Source organism: Protopterus annectens, chromosome 8.part0 (assembly GCF_019279795.1).
Source record: "Protopterus annectens isolate FY-2018-M chromosome 8.part0, PAN1.0, whole genome shotgun sequence".
NCBI classification, from domain to species: Eukaryota; Metazoa; Chordata; order Ceratodontiformes; family Protopteridae; genus Protopterus; species Protopterus annectens.
In genome coordinates, this window is record NC_056741.1 from 1,697,539,218 (window position 1) to 1,697,559,944 (window position 20,727).

The window sequence follows — 20,727 nt, forward strand, 5'->3', positions numbered from 1 at the left end:
GTTCTGTTCAGATAACTACACAATTAAGCAATTAAGATTTCAGTATTTAAGGGATGATGATGATGTTTAATTTTGTACTCTGATGATGCCCTAAGATGAAAGGGTGAAAGCGCTTAGTGCCTGTGTTTATGGTAGTATTTTGTTCTTGTTTTTGGTCCAGTTTTTACAATAAAGAACGTTTTGTGTGGATACCAGGACTCAATGTTGCTGAATTTGTGATAACCCTACCATAGGTACATCTTGCCTAGCAATAGTGTTAGGTGATTCTATACATGATTGCGTGTTCTACACCTGGCAGTGGTCGTTTTACCCTTCAGAGCAGGCGCTATTAGTACAGGGGTGAATAATGCTGGTTTCACCTGTTCGGGACATCACTGACCGTGATCTGTGCGATATTCGGTGCAGCTTATCCCTGTTTTGCGCATATCCATATAGTCATATTTAAACATCGCTTACCAGCAGTGGGCAATGCATATTCCCAGTAACGTGTGCTAAACATGATCTGCTGACTTGCATCCGACATGCATTACTCGTGCCTTCGGGATTACGTTACATCCCTTGCAGGACGTGGGACCAGGAACATGCACGACGGTCACTGCATTTAACATATGGCCATCTGGGATTTGTACACGTGTTATGTCATTTTGTACGTGGAGTACACTATGGCTGTTACTCCATACTGTACTCACATGGGTAACTCAGTTAGTTTACATATTGATGAGTCCAGTTAGTGGTATGTCCATGTGATGTTTACTGGATGTGCTCCGGCATTGGGTATGTATATCTCAGTGAGCCACACACAATATTGTGCTACACCTTCAAATGACCATGGGTGGAGCATGCTGGGGTGACGAATACTTGTCATGGGTACACCCCATGCCTTGACACAACATCCATGATTATATTATGTGGAGCCCCTCATTAATGCAGCAGGGACTCTGTGCTGAGTGTGTGCAGAACAGTGCTTACACACATGTGCTCCCACGATTGCCTCTGCTCCTCTACGCGACAGTTGGTTACTCAATGTTGTGGTGACAGCGGACACTGTTTGCCCCATTTGGTGTATGGCCTCTGACAGTCGGCCGTGAACCTACCGTTGTACCTGGGAACCTATACACACAGCACCACCATATGGTGATAGGTGCATGTACTGTTCAGGTGTTGACATTCCTTGTTCCTATAGCTGTTGTGTGTACAATGTTTGAGGGCTGCCTATGTGGGATTCACACAGTGGGCCACCTATACATTACAATTTACAGGTGGTCATGCTTGTGTGCCATCCATTTTACTGTGTGTGCAGGTGGAGAGGTGTGTCAGTTCGTAGGGGCCTACACTGACAGAGTATGTGCTATACGTTCCCTCTTTGCCAAGGCGTAGGCATATTAGGCACGCCTCTGTCTGCCTACTGGGGCTTGCACAGTGTGTTCGTGGTCTGAATCCCTCTGTGCCTGTGATGGCCTTGGCAATTGTGGTGGGCTATGAGGGCCTTCACCATTTTGTCCCTGCTGCAGCTGTTTCTGCAGGATCATATTATGTAGCATGGCACATACTATGACAATGTGGGCACACATGCCTGGAGAGTACTGCAAGGCTCCACCAGATGTGTCCAAGCACTGGAACCGTGATTTCAGCATCCCGAACACACACTCTATGATGATTCTGGTTTGTGCGTGTGCCTCATTATGGCGTTCTTGCATGGGTGTGTGTGCATTTCTGATGGGAGTCATCACCCAGGGCTCCAGTGCATAGCCAGCATCCTCCACAAGGTGGCCATGTAGGATGTCCCCCCTGACAAATACCTGATACAGCTGAGAGGCATGCCAGATATGGGAGTCATGGTAGCTTCCAGGGCTGCCAGCACACACATCCATGATAATGCCCTGGGCATTGCACATGACCTGGCAGTTGATGGATTGGAATCCCTTGTGGTTTATGTAGTGCCTACCATGCTCACCGGGTGGTGACTTGATTTGTATGTGCGTGCAGTCTATCGCACCCAGTACCTCCGGGTAGTGTGCCACACGGTGGAAATGATGCATATTGCTGGCCAACTCCTCCTGAGTTTGGGGGAAGTATATATGCTCATTGGCATGTGGTAACAGGGCATCCAGGAACTGGTGTAGTACCCTGGATGCTGATGCCTGTGAGATCCCCATTATATCTCCAGTTGGCCTTTGAAAGGTACCTGTGGCTAGTATTTGCATGCTTACACATACCTTCATGTCCACTGGGATGGGTTCCCCTCTGTTATTTCTGGTTCTCAGGCGTGGCCGGCACAGCTTCACTATTTGCTGTAAGATGTCCCTGTCCACCCTGTAATGCTCTACTATCTCCAGATCATGTAGCCCCTGGCAGGTTACCCTTGGTCTGAACACTCTTCTCCTCCTCTGGGGCCTGCGGTGGTTGTCGGCATCATCCTCCACAACACCATCAGTCTCTAACACATGCTGATGAATCACAGCTATGGCAGCTCCCAACATGTACATTTTAAAAGTTCCCCATGTGTTTACACCTATGGTGCAGTGTTTGGTAATTCACAGGTGTGTGTAGGGTGCTTTCACACTTTATACTATTGTGCTGTGAACACCAATGATGTCATAGGGTGTGTATGTACAATCGTAGCTACAGGGTATCTTATGTGTTTTACTACCGGAACTACTTTTGTGGTGCCTTTGGTGTTGAATTACATTTGGCTGCCGTGGATTACCTCTTGACCTTCCCTTTACATTTCTGCACGTTCCACCTACCATTTTCTAGCATGCATCCAGCAGCCTGCTTTCATTTGTACTTTCCTAGACCTGGCGTATCTTGTGTAATGTGTGCTATTGCCGGTCTACTGTCGGTTTGCTTTGCTCTGCTATGACAGATCTCCTATCTTTGCAATCCAATGCCTCCCCTCCTTTCTTTGCATTCCGATGCCTCCCCTATCCTGTTTTGCAGGTTTCTGCGAGCAGACTTGACAGCTGCCGCATTGGCCGTGAGTTGATTGGTGTTGATTGCTCATTAGTACGCCAATTACCCTACTTCGGCATTTCCTTCTTTTCTTCCCCTGACCTTCCTGTTTGTGCTATTGTTCGCGCTGCGTGCATCTGCTTATTGGGTTTCGGGCACGTTTTCATCCCCGTACACATGCGCTTTTGGGCACCATGTGTGCTCTCAACTAAACGATTCTATACCTTCCTCCCCACCCCTGTCCTGCAGCTTTGCTTAACAATGGCCAGGCCAGTTTGCATTGCTCCAATGTGCTTGCTGCTATGGTGGCACACCCCTCTGCTGATGTCATGCATCTCCTCTGAGCCACTCCTTGGTATTATAGCGCTGCGCCATATGGTTCAACCTTCATCCGGTGGGACATTTGCGATTCAGTATTATCTGCCGCATTTGCATGGCATTGACTACTAATTCATAGTTACCGCGCCGAACACTGTCGCAGGCCCTTAGCAACCCTTGCACCTTGGTTGTGGTATTCCATGCCTACCATTGTGTATTATGGTGTAAACCTGATTTGTATTACATTGCGATTTTATGACATTTTTATATATTTTCTTTATGTTCCAGTTTGCGCACACATGCCCTGCGGTTGTACTGTGCGCTACTGTGGACATGACATTAAATGTTGTTTTTTAGGTGTTGCACATCTTTTCTTATGCCATTGGCTGTGTATTTAGCCATTGGCATATATTAACTTTGTAATACATGAGTCTAGTCCGCTTCCAAAGCTCCGATGTTCTGTTTGGTTTACATTTCCGTGGGCTTACGCTACACCTGCACCACTTCATGAATCACTATCTGCCTTCATTTGCATGGTGCGGCACTGCGCATGGGGTGATTTAGCATACCTATGCCGAGGGCTGCACAGTTCTGGTGTACGCCAGTAGTGCACATGGTATTGGATCGTACCTGAATCGCTCGATGGCCATATTTGGAGTTATTCCGCCTACGCTACGCTTGACACAAGCTTCATGAATCCCGGGGCATATTTTGGTAATGCCCCAGTAGGAATGGAGACAACTGAGGTCTTTAGGAATAATAATACTGTACGCTATGTTACTACTTTTAGTATGTGTAGTGAAGGTATTAAAAATATTTATAACTGATAACTGGGGCATTTTAAAAACTTTGCATACCTCTCAACTGTACAGATTTTTCGCAGAATGTCCAGATATTTGCCTTATATATTTGGTCCGTTTTTCATAAAATTGTGGCTTTCTGGCAAATTAGTGGCAAATCATTAAAGACTGAAGTTAGAAAATAATGACAGACATTTGAGTTTCAGATTTCATACCCTTCAGAAAATTCATACTAATGCAAGACCTATTCTATTATATTTCTAAGTTTATAAAAGCAATATTTAAAAATTGTCCTTATTTTTAGGCATTTGTCCCACTTCTATGTATGGCTTTGTCCAGATTTCTTGTTCTGAGTTTGAGAGGAATGACAAATGTGTCAGGGCCATCACAGTCATCCAGAGACATTTCAAATTGTGACATACTTGTTGCACCCCACTCCCCCATGTAGTGACTCTGGATGTGTCCAAGCAAGGCAAGGTGTAGTTAAGCAGTGTAAATGTGCAGAGTATCCCCCCATCCAAGGTAGACACAAGTACTACAGTGGCTTTTCATCTGTCCTTGAATTTGCAGAATGATCTGGTTTGTCATATTTATGTACTGTTGGTTTATGCTTATTACTCAAAGTGCCTGTTGCTCTGTGTTTAAGTAGCAATGCTTTAATGACCATCAGGTAAGCTTGTCTGAGACCATAAGATGCAAGTAAGCTTTAATAAGCATACTGTTAAAGAATTGCCAGTATTGAAAGCCTTTCTGTTGCTGCCATGCAGAGAATACTTAACTAGATAATATATAAGCCTTGGGTATTGAAATGCATATGACAGTATGTGTAATAAAGGACAGGATTACATTATTTTAAGAAGCTCATTACACTTGTTGGAGACTTCCAGTCATCTATGCAGGCTTTACCCGTCAACTAAACAGAATGCCAATTATGTGTGGTCCATAACCTGTACAGTAATCCTTTAAGCAATGTATCTTCAGCTTGTTTCTTGTTTGCTTTTCATTTTTTACTTTGATCATGTTTTCCCCATGAAACAAGTAGATAGTTGTCAGGCAGCAGGTCTTTTTTGGATAAGAAACATTTTTACAAGTGGGGGTATCACAGAGATTGCTACTTTCAGCATGTTACTTGGTCGTTTAATAAAGCTGAATATAAATTATAATTAGAACTGCAGTGCAATGAGAAGTGGTTTGAGTTGAGTGCTGCTTGTTTTTCTTATGCATTATTTTGACTGGCATTCCAGTAATGTATTTAAAAAGTAATTTATTTTTTCATGCCTCACAACCTTTCTGTTTCCATCTAGATATTAGATCAGCTGTCATGCAGCCAATGCATTGAAATATTTTTATTCTTCTTCACTTCATTTTGTCTTGATTGGACTCTCATAATGACGGTTTGGCACCCAGGGCAGCATATTTAATTAAAGTTAGTTTTTGTGGTTTTGAGCATAGCTCCTTCCCCTTTCTAGTTGGCCACACCCCTCCCCATTGACCCCACCCATTCAGCTGCCTCCTGCAGCTTCCCTTTGATTTGAAGTCACCAGCTGCCACTGAGGTTTATTAAAGGAAAATTCCACTGTCCTTCACTTTCAGTTTAACTACATTACAAGGTATCTTTTCTTCATATGCATTTAAATGAAGAAAATGGCTGGAGTGGCTTTCCTGGGGAGTGACCGACCTGCATGTGTGGCTTATAGGGGTGTTTCATGAGCACAATATGGGTGGGGCTTAAGAGGAGCTGGAGTACTACTTCGCCTAGGGCATCAGTTCCGCTAAGGCCGGCCCTTATGGTCATAGTTATAATATGCCCTCCATACCTCTCAAATGTACCACATTACGAGGAAGATTCCTCATTTTGGGTATTACACAGCTCATGTTCCTCAAAGCTCCACATTGAATGGGTCTGAATCACATTCAGTGTTACAAACTTTTTTAACTGATATCCATGGTAAATAATATATCATACAACGACCCCCCCCCCCATTAATATTCCAAAATGTGCACGCTGATTGGTCAGCGTGTATGTTGTAAATCAAAGTTATAATAATGGAAAAAGGTCCGGTCGCCCGGACTTTTTCCATTAGTATAACTCTTTTTTCTTTTTTTTTTTACAGCAACGGAGAATGCAAGATCTTTGTTGCTTGTTACAACCTGTCACGCCATGTTAAACGAGTTTAACATAGCGAGACAGCTTTTAAAAAAGCAACGGAGCATCTCCATTGCTTTTTTTAAAGTTGTTTCGCTAGGTTAAACCCATTTAACATAGCGAGACACTTTAAAAAGCAATGGAGATCCACACCAACCGTGGGTAAATCCAGCATTACCCAAACCTAGGCGTGGGTTATTGCTATAGTACTGAATCATATTAATTAATAAAAGGAACTTTTTATAAGTATAAACTAGAAAATTTTAACCATCTTGTGAGCTTCCAGTTGATGCTGTTAGTAGGTGTTCCACATTTTGCCCGTTCGCAACACATTATGAGATAGGGTTGCCACCTTTTCAAATGGCCAAAGTGGGACATTTTTTGGTACAAACATCAGATTTTACAGGCCGATATATCCCCACGGTCAGTATAAAGGTTAGAACTTAACTTTTTTGCCTGAATAAAAGCTTATTCTTGTAGCCTTTTAGTTGCTTATTCTGTTTCTTATGACATTTAGGTACTTTAGATACAGAATAACTATTTTATGCAACTATTACATAAAATATAGGAAATCATTTTGGCCTAAAATCTCAGGACATTTGCCATTTTTTTCAGGACACAACTGCCCAACGAGGGACTGTCCCTCGCAAAGTGGGACAGGTGGTAACCCTATTATGAGAGGCTCCTGAGTGATAAACTCCGAGTCCCAATGTATCTAACTGAAGCTCAGAAAAAAAGACTATTCGTAACCATTCATTTGTTCCAAACGTGCGACGTGCGAAGACATACTGGCGATTCTTTAAGTGTTTGTAGCCTCCTACCATATGGTGTCGCTGTGACATCATTGGGTCTTCGCACTATGACTTGCTACAAGAAGAATGGTTGGCTTGGCTGCAAATAGCTTCGTGCTCCTCGTCGTGTCTTCTGTGCGTAGCCTAGAAAAATATTTACAGGATGGTGTGCATGAGGTTATATATTATAATTGTGGCTGTAGTTGATTGTGTAAGTTATCGATTTTAAGGAGACTGAGGGAGGGAATGAGATCTGTAATGCAAAATTTTGGAAGGGAAGTTAGGAGAACGGTAAAAACTATAGAAACAGAAAGGGAAGTTATTATGGGCATTCAAAACACACAGGCTGCCTCAGGTTGAGATGGGGCCAGCCCTGCGTATTTTCCAAGCAGTCTGGCATAATAGTATACTAGTGGTGTGAGTCTTCCTAATATTAAAGCTGGAGCCTTCAAAAGTACATTAGTAAAATTCGCACAGGTTTTTCTGATCTTGCTTAAGAGTATATTCCTTAAACTATGTGAAACTACATAGTGAAACAGATTTTCACTGTTTCTTGCTGTTCACTGTGTTGAATTTAGATTGAGGTGTATTTTAGTGATAAAATGAGAAGGTGGGAGATGTATCTGGGTGTAGTCTACGAGAGGCTCCTACAGTTAAATTTCCCAAAGCAAACTGTCTCTATATGGTATGGATGGTAGAATGTTATATTAAAGAGCAAGTAATGCAAACATACGATAACAGATATGAATCTCAAATGCAACTCGGACCCTTCAGGGAAAAAAATAAAAGCCAGCAGCTTGTTTATTTTTATGCAACCAATGTGACGAACCAAAGGCTTGTCAAAGCCGCATACCAGTATAACACGGTACTGACTAGGGCCAGTAAATAAACAAGTTGCACTTTACGGGAAAAACGCCTTTACTACTTTTCTTTCTTTCCTGGGGATTGAGTTTTGTGTATGAGGAGTTTATACGCATGCATAGCCTGCAAAGCAAGCAGGTATTTACACATGAAAATGTTACCCATAAATGTGGAACTGATATTGAAAGCTGCTTAACTTTTTAAGCGCTGCAATGTTTTTAGCGGAGGAAGGTGGGAAACAAGATAACAATATGTTTCAGCTTCTATGACTTTGAGCATCAGTATGGCTGATGTACTGTACTTGTTTAGAAGAGTCCGTGAAAAAAGGAAGCGAAGGAGGTTTTATCCCGCAAACCGTATATACAGAAACCGTCACTCTTTTTTGGATCTCACTGAGGAACAGGTGTTGCATCGCTACTCTCTGGATAAGCAGGCTATCCATGACTTGTGTGAAGAATTGAGAAGGGACTTGGAGAGTGCCACAGGCAGAAGTCACGCAATTCCTGTAGCAGTAAAAGTTACTTCAGCCCTCTGCTTTTTAGCCTCAGGCTCTTTTCAGGCATCAACAGGGGACACCACAGGTATCAGCCAGTCAGCAATGTCCAGCAGTCTCACACAGTTTTTAGATGCACTTGTGCGCCGGGCCAACCAGTATGTCTGCTTTCCACTGTTTCTGCAGCAACAGCAGCAGGTAAAGCGCGAGTTCTTTGACATTGCTGGTTTTCCATGCATCCTTGGTGTAGTTGATTGTATGCACGTTGCTCTTCGAGCTCCACCAGAGAATGATGCTTTTTACCGGAACAAAAAGAACTTTCACTCTATGAACATGCTTGTAGTGTGTGATGCCAAATGCCTGATCACCAATGTTGTAGCCAAGTTCCCAGGATCATGCCATAATGCCTACATTTTGAGGCAGTCTGCCTTGGCTAACCTGCTAGACGAAACTAATGACCTTGGTGCTTGGATATTGGGTAAGTATATTTTAATAAGATGAAAAAAGTATAGAAATGTACAAGTGATTGCACTTGTATCTGATTATACACTGCGTATGACAAGTAAAATTACTGTCATGCCTGATACTTCACCAAGAATCATTTAGTGTAAATGGTGAAGGTGGAAATTAAAGTAAAATGTGATAAATCTACAGAGTTACGGATAATTTACCATTTTTTTGTAAATTTGTATCTGTATAGTGTATCGTCAAATTCTCTACATTTTGCTTCCCTACAATCCTAGTTGTGTAATTCATCATGTCAGTCAGTTGACTTGCCAGTGCCAACAGTTACAATTATGGAACATTTGTAGAAACTCATTTTGCATTCAGGATATGTAAACTGTATTCATTCTTGAGGAATGCAACGTGATATAATCATCGGTTCTTTCTTACCTGACAGGTCTCATTTAGAAGTAAAGAAGTGTGTACAAAAAAATAAGTGATGAGAATTTGTGAATGAGTTTTTGAAATGCGCAACAATTATCATCATCATCCTTTTTTTTTTTATTTTCTCCATTGGTTTGGGCTGTTGTATCAGTGTCATCTTCTTGTATTCGTTGCCACTTTTCTACCTTCGACACATATACCTGACTGTCTGAAGTCATCTCTAACACAATCCATCCTTTTGCTGGATGCCTTCATTTCCTCTTGCCTTCTTCCTACCTGTCCCAAATCTTCTTCACTAGATTCTCTTCTGCCTTTATGCACATGTGCCCCAACCACTATAATCTGTTCTCTTTGACCTTTTCTGCAATTGGAGCTACTTTGGTTTCTGCTCTTATATCCTAACTTCTTTGTCTGTCCCACAATATGCATCCTACCACTTCTCTCAGACACTTTCTCTGCATCATCTCTAGCTTCCTCAACTGTTCTGTCTTTATGGCTCAGGTTTCTGTACACTACAGTAGTACTGGTCACACCACTGTTATATACCTTACTTTTCAGCTTCTTTAGCATTCTTCTGTCATACACTACCCCTAACTCTTTATGCCATTTGTCAGCAGCCAGTCTGATTTTAGCTTTGACCTCCTCATTCAGACTTCCATTCTCCTCAAACACTCCCCCCAGATATTTGAAGCTGTTAACCTGTTCCACTATTTTACCTTCTGTGCCACTTCTCATCTTATTCTGAGTTCTCCCATTTGCTATCATTACAACTGTCTTATTTGTTCTCAGGTTCATCCCATGTGCTTTTAGTTTTGTATTCCATTCCCCTATTCTTTGCTGAAGTTTTTGTTCAGAGTCCACCTCTAATTCCACCTGCATACAACAGCTTTGATGATCTGTTCCTCCAACCTGTTTGCTAAGGTAGTCCATCAACAGTATGAACAACAGTGAGCTCAGAGCTGAACCCTGATGTACACCCATTGTGAACCCCTGTCTGTGAGACCACACTGTTCGTACTTGAGTCATTGGGTCCTTGTACATCGCTTGTACTCATTTTGCCAGTGTTTCTTGGACTTTGAACCATTGCAGAACTGCCGAAATCAGTATTTTTGGAACTTTATATGATTTCACCAAGTCTAGGAATGCCCAGCTGAACTATTCTTCTCAAGTATCTGTCTCACTGGAAGCATCAGGTCAGTTGTGCTGCATCATAATCTGAATCCGAACTGCTCATCTCCCATTTTACTTTCTATTACTTTGCGTAATTGTTTAGAAGTCACCTTCTCCATTGCTATCATGCAGTATGATACACCAGCACTAATATGCTTATTTTCAGTCATCTAAGATACTCCTTTCTGTCTACACTGTTGTGAGTGCCCTCAGGAGCAATTTCTCCCCTGTCTCACCCAACATCTTTGTCATATCTGCTGTGACCTTATCTAAGCTTGCTGCTTTCCCTGACTTTATTTTCCCTAGTGCTTTTCTTACTTCTGTGTTGGGCTCCTCCTCTTTTTCATTGTAGGCTCTGTCTGGGGCAGTACAGCTTCTGTGGGATTTTCTTCATTCAGAAGCTGCTGGAAGTACTCCTTCCATCTACTTTTGATGTCCTATGAACTGTTGAGCAGGTTGCTGCTGGCATCTGTTATGAAGGATGTCTGACTATCTTCATCTTTCTGTCTTTGCCTTGCAAACCTGATGCAGTTTCATTGCATCATTTACTGAGTCACTTTCCAGAAGATGGTAGAGTGCTTCCAATGCATTTTTCTTTGCTATTGCATCTCCTCTCTCAACGTCTTTTTTAGCCAACCAGTATTCTTTCATAGCCTGGTTTGTCTCTTCTGTGTCCCACTTTTTGCATCCCTTATTTCTTTTGATGACTTATGGGAATTCTGCATTCCACCACTAGCTTTTCTTATGTACCTTCTTTTCTCATCTGGCTCAGACACATCTGTAGTCCTTACACATGGTTTGAGGCAATGCCATTCTTCCTCAATGCCACCCATTTCCTGCTCTTCCTGAGATGCTAGAGCCCTGAGTAATTCCTTGGACTATTGTGCTTTCTCGCTAATCAACTTCCAGGTCTTCAGCCTGGTCTCTGTTGACCTTCTGTGGTCACTTCTTACACGCTGATTGTAGCAACCAGTGGCTCATGCTGTGGGCCAGCTGTTTCACTAGAGATGACTTTGCAACCACGGATTCTATCTCTTTGCCCTTTCTGTACTACAAGAAGAAAGTTCACCTAATTTGCATGTTGGCCACTCTTGTGTGATTTTGTGACTGTATGTCTCTTGCTTTACCATATGTTGGTCACCATTAAGCCATTTGTGAGATAAGTCCATAGTGGCCTCTCCTTTATTCATTTTGCCCTTCCCATGTGGACCTGGGCAATTGTCATATTCTGTCCTGTCTGTCCCGATGCATGCATTTAGGTTGGGTCACAAATCTGTCACTGATTCTGTTGGCATCCCTCACAGTCTTTGGAAGCCTTTTCCTCACCAGCTTTTGTCAACTGGCCAGCCAGTAGTTTCTTGGGCCAGGGTAGCTGGGCTTTATAACAGGCACACACTGGCCAATAGAGGCACTTACTTCCCTCCAGCCAGTAGCATGGATCTCTGGCGTAGCTTGGAGTAGGCCCTGTCCTCAATCCACTTATCAGCAAATACCCATACCCATTTGGTGACTTTAGTCATCAGTCAGTGGAATCAAATCACCTAGAGCCTTGTTCTGCATTGTCGAATGGCTAGCCCTGCCACTATGTGCACTCTGAGATATGTGTTTTCCTGTCTTGAAAATGCTGCGTGCACCACAGCTGATGCCCAAAGTGGTTGGTTTATACAACTCTTCCCCCTTATGGGTGCTGTGTAGAGTTTCTGCTGCTGCCCACAACTCCATTGTTGGGTGAGTTTGAGATGGAAACACACAGTATGTTTTTGGGAGGTGGGAGGAACCCCGCAGAGACACAGGGAGAACATGCATACTCCATAAAGGTTCATAGGAGATTACTACGCTAACAGCTTAAGAGCCATTACAAGCCTAGCCAATATAACCTGATTTTACCCAATATATGGCCCCTAGGGCAAGAAGATGGCATGAATTTGTGCCTATCCATTGAATATCTTGCAGATTGCCCCTGTCCATAAGGGACATAGGCACTGCTCCAGGTGTGAATTTTCTATTCCCCATCCATTGATCCAAATAATGTTTGAGGAGGACCAGGGAAGCGCTCATAGGAAGCCTGTTCCAAAGAAGGGGCAATCTCTGAGATGCATATCTGTCTCAGCAGCAGGTTTTGTTTGAGTCACTTACTGAGGTTAGATCCTTAGATTGGGTGATCTTTGTGCCGTTTGACTTGCTGATGTGTAGCAGCTCCTTCAGGGCTGGATTTATAAGTGTCTTATAGGTGAGGCATAGGTCACCCCTTAGTAGTCTGTAGGAGACAGAGTAAAGGGATAAGGTTTTTAGTCTTTCTGCATACGGCATGTTGTTTACACCCTATATTTTCTTTTTGAGAAATTTCTGAGGTCACTCCAGCTGCTGTAAGTGCCTAGTCAAGTAGATGCCAAATAGCACATTGTACTCGATTTATTTATTTATTTTTATTTATTTTACATTTGTTGACCGGGCTAGTCTAGCTGGATACATGTGCATTTTCAGTAAAGGCCCCGGGAGAAAAGCTCCAAGAAATCATACAAAGTTAATATGGAAGCTATGACAGATATTATAAAAACAGCAATTGTTACATAAAAAGTGTTTTTTTTTTTTTTTTATTGGACTAATCAGGGCCGAGTACAGTAGGACTATAATTTCCTTGTATCTGGATGCCATACCTTTACTTGTTGTGCCATGCAGAAGGACTTTCTCACCACTGTGGATACATGACAGTCAGGGTTCAGGCTACTTATCTATTTGTGTACCTAGATCTGTCACCTCTGAGTCTACTGTTATGGGTGTGTTATTGATGTTACAGTTTGCAGGGGTATTTGACTTCCCAAAGGGTATAATAATGCATTTTTTCACATTTAGTTTTAGGCAGTAGTTCTGGCACCAATCATTTGTCTTATCTAGAGTAGTCCCAACTCATGCTGGATCTGGAGTCATCCACTTTAACTACATGTGTCCTGTTCTTGAGCCAGTTGACTATCCGTCTTGTGACATAGGGATTTATCCCCAGTTTTGTAAGTTTATTTATAATACCTGAATGGGGACATTGGCTGGAGGCCAGAATCTAACCTCTTACCTTGTGCATGGGAGGCAAATACCTTAACCATTATGCTAACTGATCTTTTATTAAATTAATTAGTTCAATTTATATATTTGCTACTGGGGTAGAGTATTGATCACAGAATGACCAGCTGCAGGTTCTGCCGGAGTTGCAATCTCATTGTAACAAACCAACAAACAGTAAATGTCAATAGAAACATAATACAACGTAATATTGCAACAACAAAAAAGCAACAAAAAATAAATATTAATAGAAGTATAATAGAACAGATATGTGACTAATAATACATAGGCATGAATGCAAATGAAAAGTGAAAGATGCTCAAAAAAGTTGAACTACTTGGAAAGATTAATAGTTAAGCATTCCACAACGTTTTAAAGGATGGTGATACTGACCTGTGACAGCATAGTCTAGAAGGTGAAGTAGTGCCTTTGAACTGACAAGTACTTCATTAGTTTCTAATACATAGACTTAACTGAAACAGCAAAGCATAGGAGGTAATCAGAAAGAAAGAAACAGGTATTAACTCTTGTCCCCAGTTTCCTGGTGTTTGCATTTGTGTTGACCGATCAGGAACTATTTGAATTCTGAGCTGAAATTGGGGTAGCTTATGTGATAGGTGAGGTCATAAGGGAGAGATTTTCACAGTTTAGGGGCAAGAATGCAGAATCTATGATCTGTACAATGCAGTTTTGTGGCAGGGTTTTGGAATGAGGGTCCACCAACAGATTGACTTCTGAGGCTGTAGGTCGGGCTGGCTACTTTGAGTCTCATTGTGAGAGGAGATGGGTGTTTGTTGATAGAGCAGATTAAAAAGTCCAACTAGGAGAGCAGCTTGTAGCAACAAGCTTGTATGGGGAGCCATCTCACTTTGGCTGAAGTGAGACAATGGTGTTCATTCTAAGAATAATTTGTAATAAAATGCTAAATTTTATTTGCTACGGTCTGCAGGGCAGAAGTAGCGACAAATGAAACTAATTATAATAGCTTTGGATGTGGTAAAAATTATTGATATCTTGCATATATTTAGTTCCCACTGAAGTAATGCAATTGACACTTTCATCTTTCAAGTTTTAGAGATAGTGAGTAAGAAGGTGGTAGAACTTCTGAGGAGGAGTTGATTAGTTGAATGTGGGATTAGCAATGCTATTTTTAGTAAGGGCGAGTCAGAGGCTTAGCACCAGAACTAGGAAGACTGATAATTAGTCTAGAACTGTGTATTTTGTCAGCTATCCATAGTACAGCACTTCTGTCTGCACCCTTTGAAAAACTTCAGTTTTCTTATCCACTGTCTGTATGCATGATGCCTTTTCTTATATGGATACTTTCCACAGTGCTTAAAACTATGCTTGTACGGAGTTTTCATCTCTTCAAAAAACGACTGTACCTTTTTACACTTGATGTATTTTTGCCTACCCCACCAGGTATTGGACAGAGCAGTGAGTTAGAACAGTAAGATCAGCTTTAATGAGCAAGAGCATGATACTCAAAATAGCCTTTTAATAATGGTTTGCCTCTCCAGATTCATACTCCTTTATACATGCTTTCAGCATAATTATTTTGGATACCCACTCCCTCAATTTTGTTGAAGTTACTCTGCTTGGGAATTAACAGCTGCCTATGATTTCCAGTACAGTAGTAACTGGCACTGTTGTGTATTGTTTCCAGTATGGTGACATTGGGTTCTCTAATCTGGTACAGTTTTCGTTACATTAATGATGGTCTTTGTAATCCCTCATCCATTGCACAATGTTAGTGACTGGTATCCTTTTCAGTATACTTAAAATAACTCTGTAGCCTTGTATCTTTTCTTTCATGCCATTAACTTTTTTTCTGTAGCTTAGTTATACGTTGTTTAGTTTATTTTTCTATATAGCTCTGTCATCCTTTTAGGATTGCTCTGATGCTCGTTTATGCTTTGTTTTGTAGTCCTAGTATTTTGTGATGCTATTTCAATGAAAAAAAAAAGTTTGGCTATACACTAACCAAGATAAATAGAAGCTTTATTAAAAACTTTAGGAAACTATGTTATAGAGTTGCTGTAAAAGGTTTAACATTGTGGGAAGAAATGGATGTTAATTCGGTATTCTTTGATACCGACAAAACTAATTTGAGTTGTCCTTGTGGGCCATTTTAAGCCTAACCAAGTTCCCTCAAAGGTGAGAATCAAATCCTGTACCTCGTGTGTGTGAGGTAAACACCTTAACTATTATACCAACCCCCAACAAAATCATTTTTAGAGGTAGTGAACTACTATTGAGTATAGAGGAGCAGTAATGCTAGAACCTTTAATAATAAGTTTCCTTTTTCTTAAACAAAAGTTGGGAATGAGAAGATGGATGTAGTAACTGAGACATGGTTTTCAGAGAAGAATCCTCCATTGTTTGCATCGATATAAGACATTTTATAGGGTTAGGCAGCATAAAAAGGAGGTGGACTTTCTATGTTAATCAGAAGTGGGCTTTTAATATAATAAGTTATGAAACGTTTAGGATAATCTCAGCCAATATAAACTTTAAAAAAAATCTGTAATAAAGTTATATTTGTTCTGTGGACATCCAAAGCAAAGTTTAGATTATCTTAAAGAATTTTGGTAATATGTTGTCATTGTATTTTGAAGAAAACTCTGACATTATTGATGAAGTTTTTAATGCACCACATGTTAAATGAGACTGTTATCAAAGTTCTGCAGGGGTAGTAGGTAATGTGATAAGGGGTGGTCAGCATGGTAGATGTACACAGATAGTTGAACATGCCACACAAGGTTTTTAATATCTTAGATGTATGATGGAATAATACATTTAAACATATTGATGATTGTTTAACTGTTCAGAGCGGTTAGGATCAGATCATGTTAGTTTTGCATGGTCATAAAAATAGGAGCTGAAGAATTTGTAGAAAAAAATACATAGGCATGCTTATTATAAAGTAGATAATTCAGTAATTAGAGAACAGTTTAATTGGAAATGAGAAGAAATTGTTACTTATGGAGATGTTGAATTTGGTTAGCAAAAATATTATGATTATATCTTTCAAACTGTGGAAAACGTTTTCATTGATGAGTGCTAAAGATAAAGATTGAAGATCTCCTTGGTGGAACACAATGTCAGATAAGGCCTTTAAAATGTTACATTTTTGTGGAATAAATAATAGGAGGTTACCTAAATGTTAAAAATAAAGAAAGATGCCAAAAAGTTAGAATAACTAGAAGGAGTCATGAAAAGAGGCTTGCATGTTAGTAATAAAAAAGGACATTAGACTTCTAAGACAAAACAGGAAGAGAATAGTAACTATAATATAGTAAATGAAAAGTTAATTACTGATAATAAGGTATTGGATGGAATGTATATAAATATTGTAGTTGGTAGATCATATTTAATAAAATCATTAAGCAATAGGAGGGATTACTGGCAACATAGTCAATGTTCTTGTTTAACAAATTTATTTTTACCAACCACGCATGGAATGTTTGGATATGGGTAGGCTAGTTGATGTGGTCTATCTTGCCAAGACACAAGGACCTTTGATGCCATTCCACATTAAAGAATTATTGTATTGTTAAAAGAGTATGTATTTAAAGGACAACAATGGGATTCTATTATTAAATGCTCAACTTCTGTCCTTTTTCTCCCTATTTACTCTCCCTGCCATGAATCAACAATACAGCATTTAAAATATTTTTAATTGGCTGTTTCTCTTCACTAGATAGGTACCTTACTGTACTGTGGTGGTTTCATGTTCAAAAAAAACTTTTACCCCCCCCCCCAGCCCAGAAAAGCTTGCTGCAGTCTCCAATTGAGGTCATCAAGGCCAATGATTACATGTAGTTTTCTGGACAATTTCCTCCCCAAACTGACATCACCACAACCGTCCTAAAAATCCATTCGTGCTGTGATGTCACAGCTCCCAGGGTCCTTCCCTTACCCATACAGAAAGTAAAGGGTAGAACAAGGAAACAGTACATGAGTCAAGTCTCCTGCCGTGAGCTGTCAATCACAGCAGGTAACAGCTCAAATTACCCTTGGCACTTTGACAGCTAGAGAAGTAAGGTGTGAAGGGGGGTGGGAGATGAGTCAAAGTAATACAATTCAGGTTTCACAAAACACTATTTAGCCATTCTAAAAGAAGCAGCAGTAAAAAAGACTTTGAAAGTCTGTTTGTGGCATTTGCACTGTTTGTGTTAGTCACTTAACAGCATAAAATGTTACTTAAAACTGACTGAAAGACAGCAGTCTGTGCATGTACAATCAATGCAGTGACAGGAGCTTTAGGAAGAAAGAGGCCTGCATGATGTAATTTTTTACAGACCAGCACTGCACTGTGGGATACCTAGAGGCAGACTAAACAATCAGAATTACTTCAGGATGCCAGACTGCATGTGGTCAGACTCAGAAATTATGTATAAAAATATTTAAAAAACTGTAAATAGTCTCAGTGTGGTGTTAAAATGTAGGAAACACCAAACTATGCTGAATTAAACATGTATTTTGAGTCTGTGGCTGCTGTTCTCTTTTAAAAAAACTGCCCAAGTTGTAAATCTTGTAGGGCAGAAATTGGTGAAACTTTATCTAAGGTAAAAATACTTAATTCTGGCATCCTTCAAGGTTCTGTGTTTGGATCTGTCCATTCTGGAATAGTCAGTTTCTTTCTTGTTTAAGAAAATTTTTATTAATTTAACATATTTATATACACAGAAAGGAAGAAATTCAACTTCACATATTGTTATACAATGATAGGCATACAGTGAATCATCAAGGTAATCTTATGCAGTTGACATATTAAGAAACTTGATATTTCAGTAACAGCATTTCAAGGTCATCCCAACCACTAAAAGGCTTAGCATAATTTATAGATTTTATTCTGATCACTTCTTTTTTCAGTTTTACATAGCATTTCTGTTAAATTTAAAAATTCTTTGAATGTAGATGTGACACCCGTACCCTGGCCCAGCAATCAAGGAGCCTCAATCCTCACCACTAACACCAGAGGACCAGTCTCATGTAAGAGGAGCGGATAACAAATACACACAGTAAAGTACAATTTCCCTTAAGTGCACACAGAGATCACAATCAGTCTGCGGATGGTTGCTTCCTTGCTCCCCAGGTCCCCAATAAGACTCCCCACTGGCACAGCTATAGGGTCCAGATCTCAGCCTAGCTGACAAGCTAACCTCCAGTACCCTCTCTGTTCAACCAGTGCTTCGTGTCCCTGCCCAAGTAGCTGACACACGCACACTTTGAGATAAGTGTTTATACAACTTCACAGACACTCCTGGGAAAGGCTGACACATTCTCCAGCTGTGCCCCTTTACCCAGACTATACAGTAGTAATTACTGCCACCACCAGCTAATAATTATCAGCTACCCAAAGGCCCTTAAAAGGGTGTCCAGTTATTACTGTGCAATATTATTATCCAATAGTAGTGTAACTAAGCAGTCTTAAGGCTTATTAGAGTGGCCTTGTACAATAAACTCTATAAATATGCAGTGGACACTAGAGCTTAACTTATCTCTACACAAACCAGCCACAGTTGAAAAGGGTTCAAAAATATTTAATAGTAAATACTAAAAACACAAGACAATACTACTACACTACAGTGCTATTCAAGAGTTCATAGATCACACAGAAACCTAAAATAATTCCATAGTACAGTTCTGACATAACAGAAAAAACACAGTCTAATCTTTATAGTCCCAGCTATTTCTACAAGAAAACACACTTCTAAGATAACTTACTTACATAGAGCATAAGCAGTGCTGAGTTAGATGTCCAAGGTCAAAATGCTTAATAATCTCTGGTTCTCACTGTTTAAATTGAAACTGCAGTTCTGCTAAACATGCCATCATCTTTTTACACTTCTTGGGGTTCCCAGACTGACACATTAACATTCTTAACATCTCCCTTTTGTTATCTTGCAGCTAGTCAGGAATAGAGCAATAAAAATACATTTGCATGTTTAAGTCTAGCAGTTTAACTCTTGGTTAAAACAATAGAAGACATTTCTTCATCTAGACTATTCGGCACCACTGTTCCCTTGAAAGGGTCACCACATGCTTTTACTGGGTCAGTAGGGAGCACTGTTGCCACATTTTTGTAACAGCATTTCTTTACATTTAAAACAACAAGCCTGTAGTTTACATTTATATTACGTATCAAATTCTGTTTGACTAGGCTGGCAGCCTTCACCCTTCTCTACCAGTCTTCACAGTAGGAACTGAGTTTGATTTCCATTTTTTTGCAGTGACCCTTCTAGCAACTGCCAAGAGAGCCGAAAACATTTTTGCTCTTTGGCTTTTACAGATACATGAAGTGGAACTTTCATTAGTGTTACTGATCTAGTTAAAGAATAATTAAGACCATAATCCCTTAAAAAACATACTTAAGTCTTCCCAATATAAATTTAATTTTTCACAATTAATAAATGTGTATCCAGTCAGCTTTTACATCTTTACTACATCCCCAACAAACTGAAGAAGTCATTATACTAAATTTAGAGATTTTATAGGGAGTAACAAACATTCTGTGCATATATTTCCATATAAAAACAATCCAGTATAAAATTAAAGTAGTTTGATAACTGATTTAAGTAACAAAGTGTTATTGTTACTGTCCTTTGAGCCAGTCAGTCCACTGTTATCTAAAGCATTCCAGAATTTTGAGTCAAAACTCTTATTTATAATTAACTTGTATAACTTAGACAAGCTTCCTTTGTAGGTTAGTCTACCTTCAGTAATAGCATTCATATATTCATTTAATGAGGGAATAATGCTTTGTTCCTCTTCACTCATACTATCCACAATCATTTAGTTTCTTATTGATCAATAATATTAAATCATTATCAGATTCATCCAACTTATATTCTTTCATTAAATATTCTGGGCACTTAGCTTTTCCTTTTAAAGCAATTAGACCATAATTTAATCAATTCATGTTTAGTAAATTCATATTAACAGTTTCTTTAAATCTGCAGGTATGTGTAACAGGAAAGCACAACAATTTCCATTTTGATGTTAATGGAATTTTAAAAACCTATTTCTTAACTGTTTTAAGAATTGATTTAATATATGCAGACTCTAAAGATTGAAATTAATTTCCTTCTGATGTAAATATTGTTAACCAGGTGAAGGGATTATTACATATTTCTAACTTATCAGATTTAAAATGTATAAGAGTTTAGTATAATCTGCTTCTGTATGGTTTTCCATTGAGTAGTCTGTCTGTCCAGAGTTTAATCCTAGACCCAAACCTAATGAACT

The 20,727-nt window shown here is 40.0% G+C and overlaps 1 protein-coding gene across 1 annotated transcript in view; it reads left to right on the forward strand.

The window, feature by feature from the left end:
- Positions 1 to 7,083: 7,083 nt before the first annotated feature.
- LOC122809606 (putative nuclease HARBI1) overlaps positions 7,084 to 20,727 on the forward strand; it is a 159,144-nt gene continuing 145,500 nt past the window's right edge. Inside the window, exon 1 of the mRNA XM_044081227.1 lies at positions 7,084 to 8,839. Within this exon, the coding sequence (XP_043937162.1) occupies positions 8,134 to 8,839 (706 nt within the window). The 5' untranslated portion in view covers positions 7,084 to 8,133. The remainder of the gene's footprint in view (positions 8,840 to 20,727) is intronic.